This window comes from Pelodiscus sinensis, chromosome 22 (assembly GCF_052426305.1).
Source record: "Pelodiscus sinensis isolate ZL-2025 chromosome 22, ASM5242630v1, whole genome shotgun sequence".
In the NCBI taxonomy this organism is placed as follows: domain Eukaryota; kingdom Metazoa; phylum Chordata; order Testudines; family Trionychidae; genus Pelodiscus; species Pelodiscus sinensis.
Window position 1 is genome coordinate 16,928,875 of NC_143073.1, and position 26,187 is coordinate 16,955,061.

A 26,187-nucleotide genomic window follows, 5' to 3' on the forward strand; every position below is an offset into this window, starting at 1 on the left:
GTCCCCTTGATGCCCTCTACCCCAGGAAAGATTCAGATAAGCCTTTAACCTGAGAGCTTGTTTGAACCTGAGCTGAAATTTGGAGCCACTTTCCTCCCATACCTGCAGCTACAGAGCTGTCTCTACCCGATGGAAGGCTGCCTTGGCCATTGCTGGTGAATGACAGTTTTGCGGGAGACAGCTTGCGCTCCTCTCTTCCTGCGGAAAAAGCAAAAGTCATGGGTGGCAGGATCCCCAGACGCTTGCAGATGATTCTCTTCTCTCCAGTGAGAACCATCCAGGAGAGGTAAGTGTGGGGCACTTAGTGAGAGGCTAACCTGTTGGACTTCTCCAAAACTTCATGTCATGGAGAGGGGTGTGAATCAGGCCCAGATCTTCTGCTGCTCCTGACCCTAGTTTCATGGTAATGAATTATAAATCGTGCCTCCAGGAAAACCTTGAGCCCATGGAATCCCAACACCTTTTTGAAAACCCAATCCCCTCCTGGCTCATTTGGAAGGTGAATGAAAACAGCTAGGATGAAATTCAGTTAATCCCTTGTGCTGCCACCCTTCTGAATGGGGCATGAATTTTCCCAGCAGAACACTCTGGGTTCTACCCTCCAAAGGAAAGTAGGGAATTTTGAAAACCCCACTGCAAACTTTTAATAACACCACCTATTTATTTTTTAAGAAAATGAGCTACAATCTTTTTAAACTTGGGCCAGAGAAAGTACTTCCCTCCCTAGAATTGGGCTGTGTTTTCCAGCATCCACAAATGCACATGACCTTTCCAGTGCTGTGCGATAAAAGCATATTCTTGGCAAAGTTCAAACACACCCTATATATTGGCATTGTAAAATGATAAGCATTGGGCTTTGGAAAGCACTGCGACTATTCTAGTTGCACCAAGACCTTTCTGTATTGCAGGTAACTTACTTTGGAGAGGTTTTTAAATTCTACTTATGTTCCCATGCAAGTATTGATTGATATATATCAGATGGTTGCCGAGCATTTAAGTTACTGCTCACACATTTGGAAAGGGGTTTGAATCAGGCCCTATAGAATTAGTTCATGTTGTTCAGTAATATTTGAGGTACCAATTCAGTAAAGAACATAAAGACATGCTTAATTTTAAACACGTCTAAGCTTATTGATATCCAGCAAAATATACAAGCACCTAGCTGAATCCAGACCCTGAATGAGTCAGGTTTTTACTGTTCTGTAACATTTAATGTTCACTTTTTGATCTTTGCAAGTTCAGTAACAGTTAACAAAGGGGTCTATTGTTCAAATATAGGAAGATTAGTGACCCTAACAGTTTATTGTGCAGGTGAGGACAATTCCTTCGTTTATCTCACTGTTCAGCTAAATTTGTTATAGAATTTGTGTAGCGATTTTGCTCCTATTTGATGTCTTGTCTCAAGAAGTTATTTAGAAGTTCATTGTACTATTCTGTACTAGTTATGGGAAATGTTCCCTCTTATTTATTATCCCCACTATTAAACAAAGTGGAAACACTTGGCAGTATTTATATTTTATTTCTATTGTAAGAGCATTGTGAAAATTAGTGGTAAACGTGACAGAGCCAAATTACTGCCAGACTAGCACTCTTTGGGGCCTCCCTTATGCCCTATGCTGGGCAGACACAGCACAGGAGATTGAGAGCTCTTCAACGAGAAATGCTGCTGCTGGCCAATGCTAGTGTCCCAGAGGATAGAGGAACAGGATCTTGTTGGTGTCGTAATTTTTCTCAGGCTATCTTGTTGTGCATAACTGCAGGTGCCCAAGATGTATCTGTTGGGTGCAGATTATCTTTCCTGTGGAGTTAGATTAATGAAAGAAGCTGGCAACACATGGGGGGAGGGCAGTGCAAAGGGTTACAAATTACTTTTACAATTACTGCAGGTTTCCAAGTCATTCCTTCCAGGCATCACAAGACTTTTTGGCTTTGGACCAGCAAGAAAAAACAAACAAAACCCCCTGAAGTAAACACATGACGGGTATGAGGAGATTGAAAGCACACACTGAACTGCCCAAGGAAGGCCATGCGTGCTTGGTAAAAGTGCAGATTATCTCATCCGATTCAGCGTTCCAACCTAATCCACACAGAGAGGTGCAAATTCCCCTTCTGATTCCACTTCCTGGAGTTGCCTGTTTGCTAACAATGGCCGTAATACTTTCATGCCAGCCTGTCCACTTCCAGGAATGGGATGCTGTGCCAAGAAAGAACTGCTTCCCTAAGCTCCCACTTCAGTGAGTGGCTGAGGGTTCTGAAACAGCATCTCTCCCCAGGCTGTTACAGTACTTGTAGTCCTGGGGCCACTGTTAGGATCCAAATCCACAGATTTTCCATCCAAACTTTTTGGGGATGAAAAATTAAGAATGAGATGGAATTAAAATGTCCTCAGAAAAGGAATGTATCCTTTGACAACTGAAAAGTTTTCCACTGAAAACCCCCAAATGACATTTTTCCACTTGGAGGAGTTTGGGGACTAAAACATTTTTTTTTTTAACATTTTTGGTAATACTTTTGTCAAACATTGCTCACTTTTTGGAAGCTTTCAGCTAATGTTTCTTATTTATTTAGCCAAATTGGTATTCATTTTCAGTTGCTTGAAAACAATAAAATAAAATAAAATAAAATAAAATAAAATAAAATAAAATAAAATAAAATAAAATGGAGGGTTTTGGCCAAAAGTCAGAATTTTCAACTGAAAAAGTTGACAGTCCATCACTGTATCTTTGGCTGGTGTTGCTCTGATTCTGCGACTGAGATTAAAACCTGCAATATTAACAGCTCCTTTTGACAAGTATCAGAGCAGAAGTTGTGTAAGTCTGTATCTGGAAAAGAATGAGGAGTTCTGTGGCACCTTAAAGACTAACAGATTCATTTGGGAATAAGCTTTCATGAGCAAAAAACTCAATTAGATGCTCTGCTTTTTGGTGACATTAGGGCTTGACTACATTGAAATTTAGCTTGGATTACATTTTTCCACCGTAACTCTTTAAGGCTGTGTCTACACTGGACCACTTATTCCGGAAAATCAGCCGCTTTTCCGGAATAAGCTGCGAGCTGTCTACACTGGCCCTTGAATTTCCGGAAAAGCAACGATGCTCTACTGTACAAAATCAGCTGCTATTCCGGAAAAGCTTCGCTGCTCCCGCTCGGGCATAAGTCCTTATTCCAGAACACTGTTCCGGAAAAGGGCCAGTGTAGACAGCCAAGTAGTCTTTTCCGGAAAAAAGCCCCGATCGCGAAAATGACGATCAGGGCTCTTTTCCAGAAAAGCTCATCTACATTGGCCACAGATGCTTTTCCGGAAAAAGGGCTTTTCTGGAAAAGCAGCCTGCCAATGTAGACGCTCTTTTTCCGGAAATACTTATAACAAAAACTATTCTGTTTTAAGCATTTCCGGAAATTCATGCCAGTGTAGACACAGCCCTTGGGTCTAGCTCTTCTAGACGCGTGCAACAGTGCTGTCCTTCAGTAGTGCTTTCTATCCCTAGCTCTCCAAAACCTTCACAGAGGAGACCCGCATCAGATGGGACTGTTGTGATCTAGTGTCAAACCCCTGGATCACACAGGCCAGATAACTGCCCCAATGTAATTCGCAGAGCAGATCCATTAGAAAACCATTCCATCTTTGTTTAAAAATGGTCTGTGATAGAAAACCCACCATGGCACCAGGTGAGTTGTTCTATTAATCACTCTCATCATCAAAAATATATGCTTTGAATTTGATTTGCTTCGACTTCTAGCCGTTGGTCCACAGGGATGTTAATATTGGTTAATTGAATAGTTGATTAACCTCATGAATTCCTATCGGTTACTTGACTATTCCATATTCCCAGGAGTGGGGCTGGCAGCCAGTGCAATCTGGCCCCTCTGCCATTCTGTGCTGCTGCCTCTGTGGGGTGCTAGGAGGGAGCTGGTCCACAAGGGGAGCCAGTTTAAAAATTAGCTGATAAACAAGCAGCAGTGTGATATGGCAGCAACCCCTGTCCGGGGGGAGTCTGAACTTCCAGATTTGTCATGAGCTGGAACTGAGTCAGGTTGCCTGTGTACCTGGCTACTAATAAACTTTACATGTAGGTAGGTCGTGGACCCGTGCAAGCCAGGACTGAGCTGAGCTGCTGGACAGCACGCTAAAAAATTTGCTGGTGGCAGTTGGGGGATGGGCGACAGGGGGAAGGCCAGGAAATGCGTTTAGTCTATATCATTAACCAATAAGCTTTTGCTGATGACTTAATTGACTGCACTATTACATCGCTATTGGACCTGGCTATATCTACCTGTCTCTGTTAGATTGAAGAGCCTGTTACTAAATATTTGGTCCCCCTGTAGGTTATTATAAACTGTGATTAAGTCACCCCTCTTAACCCTCTCTTTGGTCAGCTAAATGTATCAAGTTCCTGGAGTCTTTCTTATAAGGCACGTTTTCCAATTCTTCCTTCCTTCTCATGGCTTCTCTCTTATCCCTCTGGTTTTGCTCCAGCTCTGCTCCCAGGCCCCAGCACAGAGGGTGCTCTGCTCTATGGGCTCCTCTCTGCTCTAGGAGAAGCAAAGTATGCTTTAGCACAGCCATAAGGGTGCTCTCATTTACCTCTGGGGACAAGAGCCAAATAGGGTGCATCTATACTGCAGGGCTTAACTCGAAATAAGCTACACACATTGAGCTCCATCAATTGCATAGCTTATTTCAAAATAAGGAGCATCTGCACAGCACTTATTTTGAAATAGAGCATCCTTCCTCCGACTTCACTTACTCCTCATACAATGAGGGTTACAGGATTTGGAGTAAGAAGTCTTCCAGCTTGACAGTATTTTGACATTATTTTGAAATAACTGCCTGCTGTGTAGATGCAGACTAAGATATTTTGGAATAACACTAGTTATTTCAAAATAATGTTGCTGTGTAGACGTACCCATTCAGAGAATGCATAGTTACCTCCCCACCTTGCTCCAGTTCTGCCCCAGCCCCAGAAACTGGACAATGGAGACTCAGGAGCCCTTGGGGGAAGACTGGCCCTGATTCCTCACTGATTACCCTTTAACATTGGCTTGGCTCAGGCCTAAGTGCTGACATGTGGCACAGGTGAGGGTGGGGAATCCGTCTCGACATGTACACTGCAGGCCCTAGAACTGGTCACTATGCAAAACTTCAGGTCATGTGGGAACCAGACCATAGCAGCCAGTGATGGGATGTACTGAAAATTATGTGCGATGGGGTCATATCATGGAAACTAAAGGAATGAGAAGCATGAGTAACTGTGCAGTGAGCCAGGCTGTTTGGCTGTGTTTAACTGGTTAACCACATACATGAGGGGGGGCGGGAGGCCAGCTGGGATGGAATGTCTCCCACCCGCATCATGGCGGGCTGCTCCACCCAGGCTGGAGCACTGGTTAACCATAAGTGATAAAGATCACCCAGTGAGGGTCATGCTTACCGGTTAACCATTTACATCCTTTACAGAAAACATATCCTGTACATCAGTGGCTCCCAGTCTCTTCAGGGATATGTTAAATCTACTAAAATTTTACAGACCCCCTCCACCTCCGAACTACATAGCTGTGCCAGCAGCCAGCAAGTCAATCAACTTGTGCTGCTTCCTGAGCCTTCAGCACAGGTTGAAGGATATGCTGGCTGCAAGAGGCACTGTGCAGACACCTTTATGGTACTGCCACAGACCCCCCAGGGGTCCCTGGACCACAGGTTTGGACCACTGGTAGATCACAGAATCATTTGCTGTGGGCCCTATAGCCAGGCCCCATAGAGACTCGCTGCACCACAGTCCTACACCAGGGTCCCGTGGAGACCTGCATGCCGTGGTACCTACACTGGGTGTGATGGCATGTTGGGGTTCCCCCCAATCCTGCAGCCCTGTAGGAGCAAGAACAAACTCCACCAGCCAGTAGAATAGAGAGGGTTTATTGATTCTCCAGGATACAGCACAGCACAGACGTGATGTGGTTACAGGAGTCAGGGCCCGGATGCCTCAGACCCCTTGGGTTAGGGGGTCCATCACCCCCTCAACCCTCCACACCCAGCTTAGTCTGTTCCCTTCATATTTTCTAGCCTGAAACTGCCTCGCTCCCAGACTCTGCCCCCCAGCCAGGTGTTCGTTTCTGCCTCCCTGCCTTTGTCTGTCCTCTGGGCAGCGGTATCTGCACATGCTGGGACTAGGTGTCTGGGCCAATACGCATGTGGGTGAGTCAGTAGGAATCACACATCACAGCACAGGAGAAGCACTGCTTACAGAGCAGACAGCACCCCGTCTACGTTACACTGGGGGCCTAAGGAGACCTGCGTGCTGCGGTCCCTACACCAGGGGCCCATGGAGACTTGAACCATAAAATCATAGAATACTAGAACTGGAAGGGACATCAAGAGGCCATCAAGTCCAGTCCCTGCCCACACAGCAGGACCCAGTACTGTTTAGACCAGTGTTTCTCAACCTTTTTTTGTTCATGGCTCCTTTCTGAGCCGCATTCATCATGCGCCTGGTAGTCAAGTTTGGGTGGCCCCCTACTGTTCCGTTGTTTTCCATGTGGCCCCCCCTAGAAGTAAGGCATGGCCCCCCGGGGAGCCATATGGTCCACGTTGGGAACCACTGGTCTAGACCCGCCCCGATAGACATTTATCTAACCTACTCTTAAATATCTCCAGAGATGCTACAGCCCTTGCCTGTGCTATAGAGCCCCCTGCACTGCGGGCCCTGCGGCCCCATGGAGACTTGCATGGTGCAGCCCATATGGACTCTACAGCTTGCACATCACAGCCCTATGCATGCTTCGGCGCCCCCAACGCTACAGAGACCCACGAGTGTGGTGCGGGCCCCTTAGGGAGCCTCACGCTTGGTCCCTACGCGCCCCATAGAGCCCCACTCACCGCCCCCGCCCGCGTGCCCCTTAGCGCCCCACGCACCCGCTCCCTACACGCCTCAGAGCGCCGCCCCGCCCTGCCCCGTGACGTCACGCTGACGGCCCCGCCCCGTGCGCGCTGCGCTCACACGCAGCCGGGCGGCGGGGCCTGGGCGCTGAGCTGCGCTGGGCGATGGCGGCCGGCGGCGCGGGAGGAGGCCGCCGCGAAGCCCCGGCAGGTAGCGGCCCGAGCGGGTACTTGGGTGGGGGGCGCGCTGGGAGCGGGGCTGTACCAGGGTAGGGGGTTCGGGGAGGGGTACCGGGGTGGGGGTGTACTGGGAGCGGGGGTTGTACCAGGGTAGGGGGTTCAGGGAGGGGTACAGGAGTGGGGGTGTACTGGGAGCAGTGGTGTACCAGGGTAGGAGGTTCAGGGAGGGGTACTGGGGGGTGGGGGGGGGTGTACCGGGTAGGGGGTTCAGGGAGGGGTACTGGGGTGGGTGGTGTACCGGGTACTGGGGTGGGGGGTCAGGGGGAGGGGGGGTGGGGGGGGGTGGGGGAGTACTGGTAGCGGGGGTGTACCAGGGTAGGGGATTCAGGGGGGGGTACTGGGGTGGGAGTGTACTGCGAGCAGGGGTGTACCAAGGTGGATGGTGCACAGGTGGGGGTGTACTGGGAGTGGGGAGTGGTATCAGGGTGCACTGGGGGGCAGGGAGTGGGTGATGGGTGGGAGATGTGCTGGGGGTGGGGTGATGGGGGAAGGGGCTGGTGGGAGTCTGGTGCAGCAGGGCATAGGTGTTGGTGTGAGCATACACTGGGGATGGAGACTTGGGGGCAGGGAGGGGCTGATGGGGGGGTCTGCATATTGCTGGAGCTGGGGAGTGGGTGTTGGGTTGGGGCTGGATTTGGGGTGAGGGTTTGCATGGGGCAGGGGCCAAGGAGTGAGTGCTGGGGTGTGTGTCTGGCACAGGGATGGGGTAGTGGGGAACAGGGAGCAAGTGCCAGGTTGGGAGTGCACTGTGAGCTGTGGGCAGTGAGGGGCTGGTGGGGGTCTGTGTAAGAATGGGTGTTGGGTTGGGGAATGCATTGGTGGGGCATAGAGCTGGTGGACACAGGGATGGGTTGTTGGGGGGATAAGGAACAGGTGCCAGGTTGGGAGTATGCTGGTAATGTGGGAGGTTGGGGCGCAGGAAGGGGCTGGTGGACACTGGCAGTGTGACTGGCCCTGTGACTCCCTGCCCTGATCCTGAGGATGTACTGACACCCCCTGTGGCCCCCTCCCCAGCACCTAGACTGGGTGCCTGAATGGTTGGCCTGGATCTGCGCTGGCTACATCTGAGATTGCCCCTTCCCCTTGTGCCAGGAGCTGCAAAGACCCCGGGTGAAGGGGTCTGGGCCTGGGCGCAGGCTGGGTTATTCTCTGCGCTGCACATGTCACTGCTGCAACCACCTCAGGGCCAGGGTGGCTGGTTACACAGGGACCAGCGCAGCTGAGCTTTAAGAGTGAAGAGGGGTGGTCAGGTGGTTGGAGCCGGGGGCAGGAAGGGGGTCTGGATTCTTTCCTTAGCTCTGGGGTGGGCATTGGGGCTGGCTTTCCTCTTCCCCGTGTGCTGTGTGTCGCTGCCCCGGGTTCCCTGATTCACCCAGCTCCTGAGTCGCTTCCCCTCTCGCTGGCTGCACTTCCCCTTGACCTGGCTCTCTGGGAAAAACTGGGGAGAAACCTCCTTGCACTTGGGCCCTGGCGGGACTGAGCTGCAAAGTCACTGGCCCTGGCTGCTGCCCTATTAAAAGGGCAGCTACAGGGAAATCTACCACTATAAACCTCCCTCCTGCTGGGATCTGAAAGCTCCTTCCAAAGCGCAGGGCTGGGTCTGAGCCCGGGATAAAACCCAGGAGTCCTGGCTCTTTCTCCTCCACCCCCACTCTAACCCAGTAGCCTCCACTCTCCTCCCAGACCCCAGGAGAGAACTCGGGAGTCTTGGCTCCCAAGCTTTCTCCACTCTAACCCCAGGAGTGTTTCCTTTGTCCCCGGGCTGCTTGTGAGGAGCAATGATGTAGGGTGGGTTTATTTTTCTAGGGTCTCACATTGCCTGCTCATGCCCTGCAGCATTGGGGGTGTTCCCCCAGTAACTCTTCCTTCCAAAGTGGGTGAAGCTAAACTTAGCCCAGACAAGAGGGGGTCCACATTTGGGAAGGGATGAAAAATCCCATTTAGTTAGTTAACTGCATCCCGACTGCGCTGGAGTGGGGCCCCCCCATGTCATTTGCAAGCAGGGGTTGCTCCAGCCCAACCTAGCCACAGACAGAAGCTGCTCCTGTGAAGCATCCGGGCTCTCCGAAATAGCCCCCAACCACAGTGGTCCCGCAGGGCTGGAGCAGCCCCATTAAGGATGAGGCTCACCGGTCAATCGTTCACATCCCTACTTTCGGGGCTGTGGGCGCTTGTGAGGAATGTGCCGTGTGCTAGAGAGGCACCCACTAACTACTGCATGCTGGCTTCCATCAGTGGCAATTGTCAGCACTGGTGAGGCCACAGCAAGAGTACTGCATCCAGTTCTGGGCCCCCCACTACAGAAAGGATGTGGACACATTGGAGAGGGTCCAGTGGAGAGCAACCAGAATGATGAGGGGGCTGGAGCCATGACTCACAAGGAGAGGCTGAGGGATTTGGGCTTATTTAGTCTGCAGAAGAGAAGAGTGAGGGGGGATTTGACAACAATCTTCAACTTCCTGCAGGGGGGTTCCAAAGTGGATGGAGAGAGGCTGTTCGCAGTTGCAGGTGACAGAATGAGGAGCAATGGTCTCAAGTTGCAATGGGGGAAGTCTAGGTTGGTGGAGAAGCACTGGGATGGGTCCCTAGGGAGGGGGTGGAATCTCCATCCCTAGAGGTGTTTAAGTCCTGGCTTGACAAAGCCCTGGCTGGGATGATTTAGTTTGGGTTGGTCCTGCTTTAGGCAGGGGGCTGGACCGATGACCTCCTGAGGTCTCTTCCAGCCCTAGCATTTCTATGAGGTGTCCCTGTATAACTGGCAGCCCCACCCCAGAGGTGGCTGCTTCTCAGCACCAGGCATGGGGACCCTGTGTAAGCAGCTGCCTCTCCCCAGAGGTGGCTGCAATGTTGCAGTGGACCAGGAGTCTCTGGATAAGCAGCTCCTACCCTGACCCTGGAGGTGGCTGCATTTCATGTGGCAGTAACTGGAGAAACAAATCCTAGGCATAGTTGGAGAGAGGCTGAGGACTTTGATCTGCTGCACTGGGGGGCAGTGAAGACCAGGCTGGAGGGTCCGGGACTTGGGCATAGGTGTCCTGGCTGAATGGGTTGATCCCTGGCTGTGTGTGACGCATAGTCCTGCTTCTCTTCCCTCCCCAGGTCTGAGTCCTTTCCCTGCGTACCATGATTTGAGCCCCACATGCCAAGAGCTCTAATCCCCCTGCACCAGGCCCTGATGATGAATAACAAGGAAACCACAGAGGTCTCTGGTGAGTTAGAATGGTGATGAGGCCCCCCCGAGCTCAACTTACAAGCCAGAGAACCCAGGAGTCCTGGCTCCCAGCCAGCCATGCTCTATCCCACCAGGCCCCGCTCCCCTCGCAGAGTCGGGGAGAAAACTAGGGATGTTAATTAACATTTCAAATGTTAACTGGTTGTATGTTAGGTTTCATTGGTTAACCCTGGGGCAGCCCCCCAGCTGTGGCATGACAGACTGTGGGGGGCTGCTCTGGCCCCAGCCCTGCTGTGGATGCAGATGAGGGGGAGAGGTGCTGTTCCAGACCCACCGTGTGCTTTGGCTCTGGCCCTGCTGCAGCTAGAAGAAGGCTGCTCTGGTCCTGGCCACAGGTGGTGGGGTTCACCTAGCGAGAACCCAGGAGTCCTGGCTCCCAGCCCCCTGCTCTAACCCACCAGCCCCCACTCCCCTCCCAGAGCTGTGGAGGGAACCCAGGTGTCCTGGCTCCTGGCAGTCTGCAATGCTGGAATTTGTGTCCCCTTGTCTCTGCAGAGAAGAGCCACCACTTGAAAGTATTCCTGCCCAAGAAGCTGGTGGAGTGTTTGCCCAAATGCCCTGCCCTCCCCAAGGAGCGACTGCGCTGGAATACCAATGAGGTGGGAAATGGGGCAGGGGCCCTGTCCCCTCTGCTCCCACCAGTCCTCAGGGCAGGGACTGGTTGGCTCGGGGGCAGGGAGTGGGGCTGGGGCCTGGTCCCTCTGTTGAGCCTGTGGTGTTATCCCCAATTTGCCCCATTGTCAGGCACTTGGACCCTGAGTGATGGGGCACATCAAAGGGGGAATTCGTGGGGGGCGCCTCCCACCCTGAGCTGGGCATTCTGGTCTCTCTTAGGAAATTGCCTCCTATCTGATCACTTTTGAGAAGCATGAGGAATGGCTCTCCTGCTCTCCCAAGACCCGGTGAGCATCCCACAGGGAGTGGGGGTATGGGAGGCCGGGTTTGCAGTTATAAAGGGGGGCTGGGAAAGAGGTGGGAGGTGGCAGGGAGGACCAGAGAGCAGCAGGTAGGGATGCCCGGGGTGGCAGGGAGAAGCTGGGGTACACTGGGGGAGCCGATCTCTGGGAGACATTTGGTGGGAGCTCAGCTCAGCCCCGCAGTGACTCCTCCTCTTCTCCGGCATCAGCCCCCAGAACGGCTCCATCATCCTATACAACCGGAAAAAGGTGAAGTACCGCAAGGATGGCTACTGCTGGAAGAAACGCAAGGACGGCAAGACCACGCGGGAGGACCACATGAAACTCAAGGTGCAAGGCATGGAGGTAGGCTTGGGGTGGGCCCTGAATACTGGATGTGGGGCTGGTGGTACTGTGGGAGAGAGGAGCTTGGGCTGGGTCTCCCTTACAGGGGGCTGTGGGGCAACTTGGAGCCAGGAGGGAGTAGGGGCTGGGAGAGACCAGGTTGGTGTCCTTAGAAGCTGAGCCCAGGGATGTGGGAGGAGCATGGTGGGGATTGGGCACCCTCCAGAGAGGGGATGGGTTACGCAAGCAAGGGTCTGGCTTCCCTTTGGGCATGGGCCATAGGCACCAGTGTGACCATGCCTCCCTATGGGTGGGGAGTGACCTAGACTGCCTCCCCCCGAGTGCTGAGAAGTGCCCTACTCTCCCCCTGTCTCCCCACAGTGTCTGTATGGCTGCTACGTCCACTCCTCTATTGTCCCCACATTCCACCGACGGTGCTACTGGCTACTGCAGGTACGGGGAGTCGGGCAGCAGGGTCTGCATTAAAACACCACAAAGAAATCTCTGAGGGCTCTGAACAAGGATCCCACAGCGTTTCAGAGCTCCCAGCCCCCCTGCCTTCCCAGAGCAGAGGAGGGAACCTGGAATCCTGACCCTGACCCTGCACCTGCCCCTGCAGAATCCTGACATTGTGCTGGTGCACTACCTGAACGTGCCGGCGCTGGAGGACTGCGCCAAGCTCTGCGGGCCCATCCTCTGCTCCATCAGCAGCGACCGCAAGGAGTGGCTGAAGTGGTCGAAGGAGGAGCTGGTGAGCCAGCTCAAACCCATGTGTAAGGAGAGGGTGCCAGCTGCGGGGCCTTGGGTGTTGAGGGTGAATAAGGGCCCCGGTGAGGGTGCTGTGCAGAAGGGATGAAGCCTGTGAGGGGCAGGGATGGGACAGAGGATCGGGGGGGGGGGGGGGGAGCAGCCTGGTTGCTCTCTGCTCCATGTCTCTGTCCCCTTCTCCTGCAGTTCACGGGATAAAGTGGAGCTGCAGCAACGGCAACGGGACCACAGAGTTCTCCATTGAGCAGCTGGTGCAGCAGATCCTGGAGAGCCACCAGGCCAAACCCCCACCCCGCACGCATGCCTGCCTCTGCAGTAGTGGCCTCGGTCAGTGCCTCCCCACCCCACCAGCTGTGGGACCTAGGCATTCTCCCAGCCCCCCCTCCCCCACTAGGACCTACCAGTCCCCACTTCCCTCCCAGAGGTGGGGGGGGAGAACCCAGGTGTCCTGGCTCCCAGCCCCCTCTGCTGTAACCCACCAGCCCCCGCTCCCCTCCCAGAGCTGGGGGGGAGAACCCAGGTGTCCTGGCTCCCAGCCCCCTCTGCTGTAACCCACCAGCCCCCGCTCCCCTCCCAGAGCTGGGGGGGAGAACCCAGGTGTCCTGGCTCCCAGCCCCCTCTGCTGTAACCCACCAGCCCCCGCTCCCCTCCCAGAGCTCATGGAGAACCCAGGTGTCCTGGCTCCCAACTTTCCCCCTCCTCAGCAGGGAGCTCGTCTCTGCCTTTGGTGGCTCAGGGTTCTGCTGGCACCCCCTAGTGGCCAATGTGAGGTACGGTGGCCAGCAGTGCCTGTGCTGTCACGTACCCACAGCCCAGAGCCAGCCTCCCCATCCCTGGCTGACTGCTGTGCCCAGTCCCTCCTCTTCCACATCCAGGGCTGGTCTCCTGGGATCCCATCAGCCTGGGGGCACCGTGGGGGTACCCTAATGTCCATCCCACTGTCTGTCCCTCCACAGCTGTCTCCCTCTGACTTGACCCTGCCCTCCCCACAGCCCTGTTTGTCCATCTGCCCTTCCCTACACGCTGCTATCTGTGTGTTTGTCTGCTGTGACCCTGCTGGCGCATCCCCACAGAGCCTGTCTGTCTAGCCCCCCGATGGCCCCACTCTCAGCCTGCCCCCACACAGCTGCATCTGTCTGTCCATCCCACAGGCAGCCCAGGCCATGTCCCGCACAAATGCAGCAGCACCAAGCACCGCATCATTTCCCCGAAGGTGGAGGCGCGGCTCTGCCCAGTCCCGGCACTCCCCGAGCCACAGCGTGTGCCTGAGCCCAAGCCGGAACCAGAGCTGGCCAAGCCTGACAGAAAAGAACCCCCAGCGCCCACCGAGCCCTCCTCTTCCTCCTCCCCAGATGCCCCTCGGCCTTCATCTGGCGTAGGTCCACCCAGCAGCTCCTACCGAGGTGAGCGGCCACCAGCTGCTGTGGCACTGTCAGTGGGGCTTCCGGGCAGTGCCGTCCTAGTCATGACTGGCCTGGCCGGGGCCCCAGAGAAGCCGCTAGGCCTCACACCCAGCCAGCACCTGGTGGCGAGTGATCCTCCAGCACCCGCCGGCCCTGTTAGCCTGGCCCTGCTGCCAGGTCCCGGCCTGGTCCTGTCTCAGAACCTGGAGGCCAGCATGGAGACAGGGGAGGCCGGCTCCAGCGCCTTCGACCCCGACTGCTTCCTCAACAGCCCCGCCCGGGGCCAAACCTATGGGTGTCGGGCACCGGAGCCACCCACCCCGGCCTATGCGCCCCCCACTGCTGGCAACTGCTTCTTCATCCAGGATGACGGGGGGGCGCCAGGGCGGGGCACCCAGCCCTCCTCCCGGGAGAAAGGGGAGACACCCATGGAGACGGGGGCGTCCCGGCCAGGTGGTGGGGCAGCGACGGAGCAGCTGCAGGAGGAGCTGTACTCCATCATACAGACGGCAGGGGCCAGGGGGCCGGACCTGCCCTTCGGCCTCTCCTTGGACAGCTTCATCTCGGAACTCATGACGGAGGAGGCTGGGGCTGGGGGAGGGAGCAGCCCCCCACGCCCAGCTCTGCCTGACACCCCTGGTGAGGCTGCTCCTCCAGGGGGTGAGGTGACTCCAGGCCCCCAGCCTGAGGAGCTAGTGAACATCACTGATTTCTCGCCGGATTGGTCTTACCCAGAGGTGAGTCAGGTGGTAGGAGTGTCGGGGGGCAAGGGGAGCAAGAGATAAAGGGGACCCCCTGCAGGTCATTAATATGGCTCTTTCCCACCCCTGTAGGGCGGTGTCAAGGTGCTGATCACGGGGCCGTGGATGGATGAGACAGACTCCTACACCTGCCTCTTCGACCGAGTGGTCGTGCCTGCAGCGCTCATTCAGTCGGGTGTCCTACGCTGCTACTGCCCCGGTACGGGCCACAGGGCCTCCCCCTTCTTGGGAGCGCAGGCTCCTACCCATCCCTAGGGCAGGGACTGGCTGGCTCGGGGGCCAGGAAATGGGGCATGGGACCTGCTCCCTCTAGGGGGCGCCAGATCCCATCAAGCCCCAGGGTGGAGACTGGTTGGTTCAGGAGGACAGGCCTGGTCTATGTTGTCCCCTCTCACTGCCCCTCCTCCCATAGGCCATGAGGAGGGGCTGGTGGCCTTGCAAGTGGCCCATGGCTCCCGGCTGGTCTCCACCTCAGTGCTGTTCGAGTACCGGGGCCGTGGGTTTCTGGCGCTGCCCAGCACCCAGCTGGACTGGCTCTCCCTGGATGGTGAGTGGGATGGGGGCTGGGGGAAGATGAGGGGCAGGGAGCAAGTGAGGGGGAGGCTTTTCATGTGACTGTGGGAACTAATAAGGGAGCAGGAGAAATTCAGAGGGGCTTGGGGCACCTCATAAGTCATTGCAAACAGGGATAGAGATTGGTCTCTTCCCTCCCCTTGCCGTTTTCAGATGGTTGTAGGGAGGGAGCAGGGCTGGAAGCCAGGAGACCTGGATCCTTTCCTCATCCTCATGAAACTTGCCTTTCCCTATGTTCTCCCTGGTCTTAGCATCTCCCCCCGGAAGGGGGGGGAGCAGGAAGTGATTGGAGAATCGGGGGGTCCTCATACTCCACCCCCCCCCCCCCAGCCAACCAGAAGACAGCTATTCCAGACAGAGCCAGCAGGTGGCAGCATAGCCCCAGTGTGTGTTTTGGGCATGTAGGGCTGGGAAGGGAGCAGAGCACGAACATGGGGTCCTGGGAATGTGTGAACCTGTGGGAGTGGTGGGTAGCCATATACATCAGCTAGGCCAGATGTAATCAAACTAGACAGAATTCTCCACCCCGCCTCCAAAACTGAGGGTAGTCCGCTCCAATACAGAATTCTCCACCCCGCCTCCAAAACTGAGGGTAGTCCGCTCCAATGCAGACACCTTTGGGGTGGGGCGGCCAGTTTACAGGCACCCCTCACCCAGCGCTGAGATGCAGCCACTTCTGGGGCAGGGTGGCTGGTTACACAGGGACCCCTCCCCTGGCACTGAGATACAGCCACCTCTGGGATGTGGCATGACAGGTGTCTCATAGCAACGGTGCACCAGACTTTAGGACAGGAAATGAAGGCAAACGTTCCATGCAAGTGAAACTGCCACTGCGATTTCAGCAGGGTGCCCAGATATATTTTTAGCAGTGAGGTGACAGACCCCAGAACATGGTGCCTCCTGCTGTACAGTGCTCTTGGGGTTCCTGTTCTGTCCTGGGAAGCTTTGGGAATGCACTGGGGAGGGAGCTCAAAGAGGTGGCAGGTGGGTTCTGGGCCATGGGTCTGGCTTGAGCCAGGTGTAGAATGTGTGGTTGAGTAATAACTGGGAGGGGGGGATGCCTCCCCTTCTGGGATGAAAGTTCTGTCCCCTTGGGACAAAGGAGAAGAGGCCTGGTGCTGGCATCCTGTCCTCCCTGTGCTTGTCTGGGTCACGGGAAACGGGCGTGGCTGGGAGACCTCTGTGCCCCCACAAATGCCCAGATAGCTGGTCTCCAACTGCAACCACCAAGGGGCAGCAAAAGTTACAGGAGGCTGCTCAGTTTGGGCTCAACCAGAGTGTGAATGGGCTCCTGCTCTCACCCACCAGCCCCCACTCCCCTCCCAGAGCTGGGTCTCAGGACTCCTGAGTTCTGGCTTCCAGGCCTCCAGCTCTGACCCCTCCTGGCCAGCGGACAAATCCCTTGATGCTGCTGCATGGCAGGCCGGGTAGTTCTTGGCTGTCGTCAGGTGCACACCCACAGTAGCCCATGCCTGTGGGGGTGGAATTTCCAGTGGGGTTGGGCCGGGTGCCCGGTTTCCATGGCCATGAGTCACCGGCCTCAGAATACCTTGGCTGGCTGTAAGGGGACACCTTCCCCAGCTGCCTGGGTTTGTTTCACTGCTGCTTGGCGTCATGGCTGCCAGTGACGCAGCCGGGCAAGGGGGCGGAAGTGCAGGGGTCTCAGGCCACTTTCCAGGGTGTGGTCCCATCCTGCTGAGGTGTGAACCCCGGTGTCTGGGCTGGATTGTTAAATAGGGGCCATGTTCCACCCCAGAAAGGGAGTCATAGTTCAGTGCTGGCTCTCAGCCCACCCTGCTGTAAGTCCCAAGACTCCAGGTCCCTCCCAGAGCTGGGGAGAGAACCCAGGAGTCCTGGCTCCCAGCCCATCCCCCTAACAGTGCTGAACTCCCTTGTGCCCTCCCAGTTGTATCCCCCAGACGCTTGCCCACGTGTCCACACAGATGCAGCCTCGCATTCCCTGCACGCATGCCTGTAGTAATCCCTGTCCACACACACAGGCCCATGTGCCCAATCCTACGCCTGACCTCCATGCGCACAGTCGTACGATCACATACCTTACCCCCGGACACCCTGCCCAACAGTGTCACACTAGCCTCAGTCATGTTCTGCACAATTGCATGTTACTCCCCAGACAGTCCTGCCCACCGTTGCACACTGCACAGTCATACACCTTGGCCCTGGACACCCCTGCATACAGTCACACACCACGCGGATGCCCCCAGATGCAGTTGCACACCTTACTCCCACACACAGTTGCACATTGCACAATCACACATTCTATCCCCAGACATCAACACACACCTCAGTCACACCGCCCTCCCCCACAGCTGCAGTTGCACTCTGCCCCTGCACACAGGCACACAAGACAATCATGCATACTAGCACTGCACAATCACACCACCTATCCCCAGACACCCCTGCAGACAGCTGCACATTGCACAGTATCACCCTCCTTCCCGCACCGTCACCTCTCCTTACACCCCACCCCAGCAGGAAGGGGTTAACAGTCATCTGGGCTTTCCCCAAGGAGCCCCCCTCCTCTGCCCTCTGTTAGCAGCTTGGGGGGGGGGCAGCCCCTCCTCCCCATGGCTATTTCTGTCCCATTGAGAGCCAGGGCAGTGGGAGGCCCTGTCACAGTGCAGAGAAACCGCACTGCAGGCTGGAGACAGACTGACGCCCTAGGGGCTTGGCCTGGGGATCTCCTCCCTTCTCCCCCCCGCTGCCCTCTTCTTGAGATGTCACCGGACCTCAGGGGAGTTTGGGAGGAGCAGTTTTTTTTTTTGCCACCTTGTGGGGCCCCAGGACTTCTGGCTGGTAATTCCACCCTGCTCCTTGCTCGTGCATATGTGAGTGGGGGGAGCCAGCCCCCCATCCCTGCCAGGAAATTCCAGCTCCTGCTGGGAGTCATTTGAACACGCCCGCGGGAAGGACAGAGCCATGGACAAGGAAGGTAGCAAGGTTGGGGGGTCAGGAGGTCCCACCCGGGAGCCAGTGAATCATGCCTGGAGTACCCCACTACACTGTCTGGGGGGAGGTGGCTGGGGTACTCCAGTGTGCTGTCTGGGGGGAGGTGGCTGGGGTGTGCCAGGCGGGGTACCCCAGTGTGCTGTCTGGGGGGAGGTGGCTGGGGTGTGCCAGGTGGGGTACCCCAGTGTGCTGTCTGGGGGGAGGTGGCTGGGGTGTGCCAGGTGGGGTACCCCAGTGTGCTGTCTGGGGGGAGGTGGCTGGGGTGTGCCAGGCGGGGTACCCCAGTGTGCTGTCTGGGGGGAGGTGGCTGGGGTGTGCCAGGTGGGGTACCCCAGTGTGCTGTCTGGGGGGAGGTGGATGGGGTGTACCAGGCTGGGTTGGGGAGAGCAGGGTGGGTGAATGGGGTGTATTTGAGGGGCGTGGCAGTGGATGGAAGGGGGTGTTATTGTGTGACAATAGGGATGCAATGGCAGTTTGATGTGGGTATTATGGGGAGTGAAGAATGGGGGTGCACTGATGGTGTATTGTGGGAGGAAGGGTGGGGGTCTATTGTAAGAGTGTATAGGGGAAGGGCGGGGGTGTATTGAGAGAGGGAATTGGGGGATGGGCGGGGGTGTATTGTGGGGTCCCATGGTGTCTTGTGGAGTGCGGGGCCACACTAGAACCTCAGCAGGACCCCCCTCCACTACGCTTCCACCAGCCCAGCACTGTCTCCCCATAGCTCCACTTTCAAATGGGATGAGGGGCTCAGCTTTCCCTGCCTGGTGTCAGTACAGGAGTGGGAGGGGGCGCTACACCCAACCTTGGGGGTATTTCCTGTCTGGCTAATCCCTATGATATGCAGATTAGCCGCCTGGCCCCACTCCACTGTCCCCGGAAATTAACCAGGCTAATCCCAGCAGGAGAGATGGGGCGGGCTCAGCAGGTTTTTGTTGCCTGGACACTTAGGTTCCCGACCCGGCTCTGGGAGAGCTGTGGGGACTGGTGGGTTGGAGCAGTGGGACGCTGGGATCCAGAACTCCTGGGTTTTCACCTCACTGTTGGGAGGGGCGTGGGGGCTGGTGGATCAGAGTAAGGGAGGTGGGAGCCAGGACCCCTGAGTTTCAGGGGTGGGGGGATGTATTGCTGTGCACCCCCCCTCACACACACACACACCATGTCCCCAGATAACCAGTTCAGGATGTCGATCTTGGAGCGCCTGGAGCAGATGGAGAAGCGCATGGCAGAGATGGCAGCGTCCTCCCAGCAACAGCGGGGGGCTGCCGGGGAGTCCCCCCACACCCAGGTGAGCCCCCAGGCAGGATTCTCAAGGGAAGAGCCGCTAGTGCTGGGTTGATGGTCTAGTGTGTCAGAAGTGTTTGGCCGGCTGGCTTCTTGTAGTCAGGCCAGTTCCGCTCACTGTTTGTTATTACTGTGGCTGAGTTTATTGCAAGGTGGTGTGTGTGTGTGTGTGGGGGGGGGGGGGTTCCAGTACAACTCGGGTCAGTTACTGTACAAGCCCCTGGGTGTGCCCAGGCATGGGAGTCCGAACACCTGGTTCTCTCCCTGGCTCTGGGAGGGGAGTGGGGACTGGTGAGTCAAAGGAGGGGAGCTGGGAGCCAGGTTCCTGGGTTCTCTGCCTGGCTCAGGGAGGGGAGTAAGGACTGGTGGGTCAGAGCAGGGTGACTGGGAGCGAGGTCCCACTGCTCCTTCCATCCCCCCATGCTGTGCCTGGCTTGACGTCATACCCCCCCATAAGCCTTTATCTGTGCTGCTATTTCGGACCCTGAGGGGGGTTAATTTTAGCCACGTGGCGGCAGGCTCGGCAGGGTGCCCGGCGGCTGCTCCTTGCTGGGGTGGGGGGGATTACAGAGGCATTTTCCAGCCTGCCCAGCCAGGACAGGACAGGCATTCTTTCCAGCCTGAGCAAGGGGAAAATCAAGACCTAGAGATTGGCTGCAATCTGGTGGGCTGTGTTAAGTCATGGGGGGTGAGATCCCGGGGTTCCCTTTGTGGGGCTTTATACAAGCCTCTCATGGCCAGGTGAGGCCAGACACTGAGCCCCCTTTCTGTCTCGCCTCCCATCTCGGGGATCTGCTGGGTCGTTGTAGGTTCCTCTGTCCCCTCCAGAGATACAGGGGTGCCTAGTACCAGGCTAACCAGCTCCCAGCACCGAGATGCAGCCACCTCTGGGGTGGAGCAGACAGTTAACTAGGGACCTCTTCCCACAGGCCACTTCTGACTCCTTCGAGGACCGGATCGTGGCCCTGTGCGAGAAGATGATGTCTCGCTCCTCCTGGCTTCACTCTGACACCCTGGTCCATGACATCAGCTTCCGGGGCATGACTCTGCTGCACCTGGCAGCTGCCCAGGGCTATGCCCGCCTCATTGAGACTCTCATGAAGTGGAGGTAAGTTCCCCAGGCTGCTGCAGGGCAGCCTGTGCTGCAGGAATAAGAGGGGAACCCTTATCCGTGCAGCTCGGGTGGGGTCTTTGGGGGTGGGGGATCGCCCATTCTCCACTTGAGTCAGGGACCCTGCTCACCTGATTTTCCTGCAGGAACCTCAGTGCTGACAGCTTGGACTTGGAGCAGGAAGTAGATCCTCTGAATGTTGACCACTTTTCCTGCACCCCGCTGGTAAGTCGGGGACCTCACCCTGGAAGGAGCTGGGGGGGGTGGGAGTAGATGAAGTATGCACCAAGGGGAGGGACTTGTAGATACACCCATGTGGGAGAGTGCCCCCACCCAGCTCCCTGTCCTGCAGCACCCCCTGATGGTGCCGTGGGGCCAGCCCTGCTTATGTGGGAGAGCGCCCCCTACTGAGCCCCCACCCTGCACCAACCCCTAGCACAGCCCTGGGGCCAGCCCTGCCTACCAGGGGGGAGCGCCCCCTGTTGAACTCCTGCTCCATGTCCCACAGTGCCCTCTAACTCCTTGCTTTCTACCCTCCAGATGTGGGCGTGCGCCCTGGGCCACATCGACGCAGCCCTTCTGCTGTACCGCTGGAACGGCCAAGCACTCTCCATCCCCGACTCACTGGGCCGGCTACCTCTGACTGTGGCTCGCTCCCGGGGCCATGTGGCGCTGGCTGCTCGCCTGGAGGACCTGCAGCGCCAGGAGCCAAGTTCCGAGGGTGTCGTGGACAAGGGCTGGGGGCAGCAGCACCCAGCTGAGGCCTTGCGCATCCCCTCTCCACTCTCTGCCAGCCCCGACACTGGTATGGTGCCCGCCGAGTGTGGGAGTCGGGTGTCTCTGGGTGGGTAGTGCTCTCCAGGGCTCTCCCTTCCCTTGCTGACCCCCCTCATCCCTTGTCCCAGGGCTGAGCACAGTGAGCAGTGTCTCCTCACCCTCAGAGCTGTCGGACGGCTCCGTCTCTGTCACCTCAGCCTACTCCAGCGCTTCTGCTCTTCGTGACTCACCCGCCGGCAGTCCTGAGCCAGATGGCACCATGGACTTTGGCACTGCCCCTGAGGGCCCAGCCAGCTGGTACCTGCAGGAGACCCCCAGCCCACCTGGCCTGCGCTGCTCCCCCGGTGAGCCCCACTTCTTCATGGAGTATGAGGAGCCCTCCGAGCCAGAGCTGCTGTCATATGCGGAGAACACGGAGAATGAGGACTATCTGCCAACTGCTGATGTGCTGCAGGTAGCAGGAGGGGGGGAGGAATAGATTGGGAGAGCTGGGTGCAGTGGTGGTGGGGGGAGGCGCTAAGCAGGCTAATGGTTTGTGATGGGGGGGAACATGGGTTCTCATAGTAAAGGAAGGGAAACTCAGGCAAATTGACCCCCAAGTCACCAGCTGGAGTGGAGCTGAGGAGAGAACCCAAAGGTCCTGGCTCTCAACCCCCCTGCTCTGACCCACCAGCACCCCTCCCCTCCCAGAGACAAGGAGAGAACCCAAATGTCTGGTGTCTCTGCCCCCAGGTGGACATGATCACACTGGCAAGGCAGATCATCGAGGCAACACCAGAGCGCATTAAGCAGGAGGATTTCAGCTCTTCAGCTGAGGTGCCGCTGCGGGAGCGAAGTGGGAACATGGGGCTGAGCGAGACCATGTCCTGGCTGACCAGTTACCTGGAGAGCGTTGACCAGCTGCCCAGCTTCTCCCAGCACAGGTACTGGGCCTGCCCTCCAGGGGGCACTGGCTCCTATCCCCTCCCAGAGCAGGACTGACTGGCTCCACGTGCCAGGTCACTGGGGTCTGTGTCTATCCCTGCCCTCCAGGTCGGTGCCCTCGTCACGAGTGTGCCTGAGTCCCCTGCAGACCTCAGTAGGGGAGCTGTCTTTTGACCGCCTGCCCCCACCCCCCACGGCTGCTGGGTGGGCCGAATTCCTCAACGCCTCGGCCAATGGCAAGATGGAGAGCGAGTTCGCGCTGCTGACACTGTCCGACCACGAGCAGCGGGAGCTGTACGAGGCTGCTCGCATCATCCAGACGGCCTTCCGCAAGTACAAGGTGCCCCTCCTGACAGGCCCCCTGCTTTAGCCCGAGTGCCACAAGCATCTGGCCCCTTCCTTGCCATGCTGTGCCCCTGGTAATGGATCCCAATGGCAGTGGGTATCCTGCGCTGTACCAGCAACCAGGATCTCTCACTATGGTGTCCCCCAGCAACCAGGATCTTGCAGTTCCCTGGCAACTGGAAGCCCCATAGTAACAGGCATCTCCTCTCCTCCCCCTCCGCCCCACCTCCTCCCCACAGTGCCCTGCCTGGCAACAGGGAGCCCTCCTGCCAGCCCTGGGTGCCTGACACCCTCCACTCTCCCTCCAGGGCCGGCGGCTGAAGGAGCAGCAAGAGACGGCAGCTGCCGTGATCCAACGATGTTATCGCAAGTACAAGCAGGTAAAGCCCATCGGGGGTGCTTCGTGCTGCCTTTTTGGGAGATGCTGGCTGGGGATACTGCTCCAGGAGCCATGGGCCAGCTGGCATCACTCCTGGAGCCAGACCCAGGCTCCCTCCCTACTCCCCCAACAGAGCTGTAGGTGTAAGCTGAGTCTGTTGGGTCTCATCCTGGGAGATGCCCTTGCCCCACTAACTCACCTCTTCTCTGTCTCGCAAGCTCACGTGGATTGCATTGAAGGTAACAAGTGGGGGCTGCCATGGAGAGGGCTGCACATGGGGGTGGGGGAGGGTGGGATTGTGTGTGGGGGGGGCATGAATTGCTGCTTTTTTCCCAACTCTGGGAGGGGAGTGGGGGTTTCTGGGTCAGAACGGAGGGCTGGGAGCCAGGACTCCTGGGTTCTCTCTCTACTCCTGAGGGAATGCTTAAAATTCTGCAAAATTGGACATATTTGATTTGTCAAAACAGCACAGATGCCACTTAGGGTTCTGTCAGCATGTCTGTAACATAGACACCAAAAACAACGAGTCTGATGTTTTGCTTTGACAAACGGATCCCTGTCTAAGTAGATGAACACAGATTCCATGGAGTAATTCACGTAAGGTGCAACCCAGCACCATGTTTCCTTCCTTGTGTGAGGCTGGGAGAGGGAAGGAGCCTATTGTGATCCTGTAGGAGGTTTATCTTGGGAGAGAGGGGGAGTGCCTCCCCCATGCTGACCCAGAGCCTCTCCCATTCAGTCAGACACATCTGTCCCTGTCCTTAGTCTGGTGCCACAGCGACCTCAGGTGGGCAAAAGGTGGAACTGCAGCACCTTTGGGTCAGAAACATCTGTGGGAGGTGGAAAAAATTCTGTGGAACACATGAATTCTGCATATCTGCAGTGGCACAGAACTCCTACTGGAGTATCTCCGTAGATCTAGTGGCTGGTGGGTTAGAGCAGGGGGGCTCCTGGGTTCTCTCCCCAGCATCGAGGGGGGGACTAGGTTCTGTCACACTGCCCCGTCTGACCTCCCTGTTCCCCTGCAGTATGCCCTGTATAAGAAGATGACACAAGCTGCAATCCTGATCCAGAGCAAATTCCGTAGTTACTATGAGCAGAAGAAGTTCCAGCAGAGCCGACGGGCCGCAGTTCTCATTCAGCAGTACTACCGCAGCTACAAAGAGTATGAGAAGCTCAAACAGGGCCACCGAGCCTCCGCCACCATGCAGCAGAAGATCAAGTAGGTGCCTGGACTCCTGGGTTCTCTGCCTGGCTCTGGGATGAGTGTGGGGGCTGGTGGGTCAGAGGAGGGGGGCTGGGAGCCAGGACTGGGTTTTGTTCGCTTCGTCTGTTGTCCCTTTCCTCCTTTAGGCTGCAGTGCCTGGTATGGAGCCCAGCTCTCCACTGACATGTTCTCTCCTAGCTCCAGGCCACTCATTGCTCAGTATCTACAGGGCCATGCCTCTTTACAGGCTTATGGGGCAGGGAGCCAGTCTGGGGAAGCTGTGCCTCCAGTGCCCTCTGGGTCTGGGCAAGGTGACATCCACACCCCACATGTAGGATCTGAGCTCTTCCTCAACCATGGATGCTTAAATCGCCTGTTCTGGACTGACCTGGTCTTCCAGGAGAAACCAGTGAAGGACACCCACTGCTGTCATATCCCTGGCTATGAAAAGATCCTACCCCACAGGTGGTTGCCTCTCTGTGCTGGGCAAGGGCTTCCTGCGTAACCAGCCATCTGCACCTTCACTTCTTATCTTCTCTCCCCGTAGGGGCACATTCCTTACGAAGAAGCAAGATCAGGCTGCCCGTAAGATCATGCGGTTTCTGCGCCGCTGTCGACACAGGTATGTGGGGCAGGAAGCGAGATGGTGTCAAAGAACTGGGATGGGGGGATCCTAAGCAGGGAAATGGGGGGGGGGGGGGGAAGCTGGGATAGGGGCAGTTTTACTGGGGTGGGAATGTGGTGCATTAGAGGGGCTATGGTCGGGTGGGGCAAGACGGTAAGTGGGGGATTCAGGGAGGGTGTACTCCCAGAGGTGGGATCTGGAAAAAGAGGGACCCTTGTGGGGTGGGATTGAGGTGTCAGTGGGGCCCTCACCTCCTCCCTCTTTCTCCACCCCCAGGATGAAGGAGCTGAAGCAGAGCAAAGAGGTGGAAAGTTTACAGAAGCGAGGTCTTGCTACTTAGCTCCCCCATGCTGACCCCATCCTGGAGGGTGACATTCCTCCTGGACCCCTCCAGTGGCCAGCTAAAGTCCAAGGCAGCCCGGCTGGAAACCCAGGCATCTGGGGTTGGCTGCCTCCATCTTTGCTCTTTTTTTCGGACTGCGACAATGGAGTCTTAATGGATCAGACCTCCTGTCTTAATGACTGTGCAATAGCAACTGGCTGTGGTGGGAGTGAAAGGAGGACTTGATCTCCATGGACTGGGGGGGGGACCCCCCCAATGGACATGAGGACAGTGCAGGTGGGAGGGGAGGGGGAAATCTTTTCAGAACTGAGGTATCAGCTGTTATGCACTTGTTCTCCCCTCGCCAAGCTCTCCCCTGCTCACCAACCTCACCTTATCTTTGTGCCAAGTTATCCCCTCCGGTTGGGGGCCAGGCCCCTGGCTGCTCTCCCTGGCTCCGGGAGGGAAGTTGGGGCTCGGGGTTAGAGCGGGGGGGGGGGGTCATGTAGAGTTCAGTCTGAGGTGAGCCCCTGCCTTGCTGTACTTAAAGGGCCTGGTTTGATCCCATGTGACCGCCCCCAGTCGCCCCTCCCACCTGGCCAGCGCCTGGGGCCCGCTGTGCTGAGAACTAGTCTCGTCAGCCCCGCCCTGCCTCGTACACACGCTGATTCCCAGCTCGCTCCGTACCCCCCCCCCGCATGGTCTCTGCAGATTCCCCGGGCCCCTCCCTTGCATGGTCTCGGCCGACTCCCCCGCCCCCGCATGGTCTCGGCCGACGCCTCGCTCCCCCCCCCCCCGCATGGTCGGCGCGTGCTGCAGCGCGGCCCCTGCCCGGGCCTGTACATAGTTGTAATATACCGCGCGCGTGCACGCCGGGCCTCGGGCGAACGAGCGTCCCGCCTCGCGCTCGGGCTGTTTGTAATATTTACATTAAAAGGGAAAACGCAGCGTGCGGTGCCGGCGGGACTCCCTGTGCTGCACCGCCCGGGGGTGGGGGAGGGGCTGCGACGTCTCTATGCGCCCTGCACCTCCCCTTTAAGGGGAGGGAGGGGCTGGCCTCCCCTTTAATTTACTGGCTGTTGTCCTCCATCGCTGCCGCTCACCTCCCCTTTAAGGCTCCCTGTCATTACTACGGGGTGGCGCTTCCCCTGGCGGCC

General features: G+C 57.0%; 1 protein-coding gene across 3 annotated transcripts; it reads left to right on the forward strand.

Moving 5' to 3' along the window:
- Positions 1–152: 152 nt before the first annotated feature.
- On the forward strand, positions 153–26,179 carry CAMTA2 (calmodulin binding transcription activator 2). 3 transcript variants are annotated; one of them, XM_089772723.1, is made up of 22 exons: positions 153–286; positions 10,211–10,320; positions 10,839–10,942; positions 11,178–11,245; positions 11,470–11,605; positions 11,966–12,037; positions 12,204–12,357; positions 12,539–12,679; positions 13,504–14,492; positions 14,589–14,715; positions 14,929–15,063; positions 19,226–19,344; positions 20,270–20,448; positions 20,598–20,676; positions 20,992–21,256; positions 21,357–21,682; positions 21,961–22,151; positions 22,261–22,492; positions 22,806–22,877; positions 23,905–24,098; positions 24,631–24,705; positions 24,985–26,179. In XM_089772723.1, the coding sequence occupies exons 2-22, from the start codon at positions 10,251–10,253 to the stop codon at positions 25,046–25,048; spliced, it is 3,792 nt and encodes a 1,263-aa protein (XP_089628849.1). In that variant the 5' UTR covers positions 153–286; positions 10,211–10,250; the 3' UTR covers positions 25,049–26,179. The 3 variants fall into 3 exon arrangements, with proteins under 3 accessions (XP_089628849.1, XP_089628848.1, XP_089628850.1); XM_089772722.1 differs by lacking the exon at positions 153–286 and adding an exon at positions 6,930–7,082; XM_089772724.1 differs by lacking the exons at positions 153–286; positions 14,929–15,063 and adding an exon at positions 6,930–7,082.
- Positions 26,180–26,187: the final 8 nt, after the last annotated feature.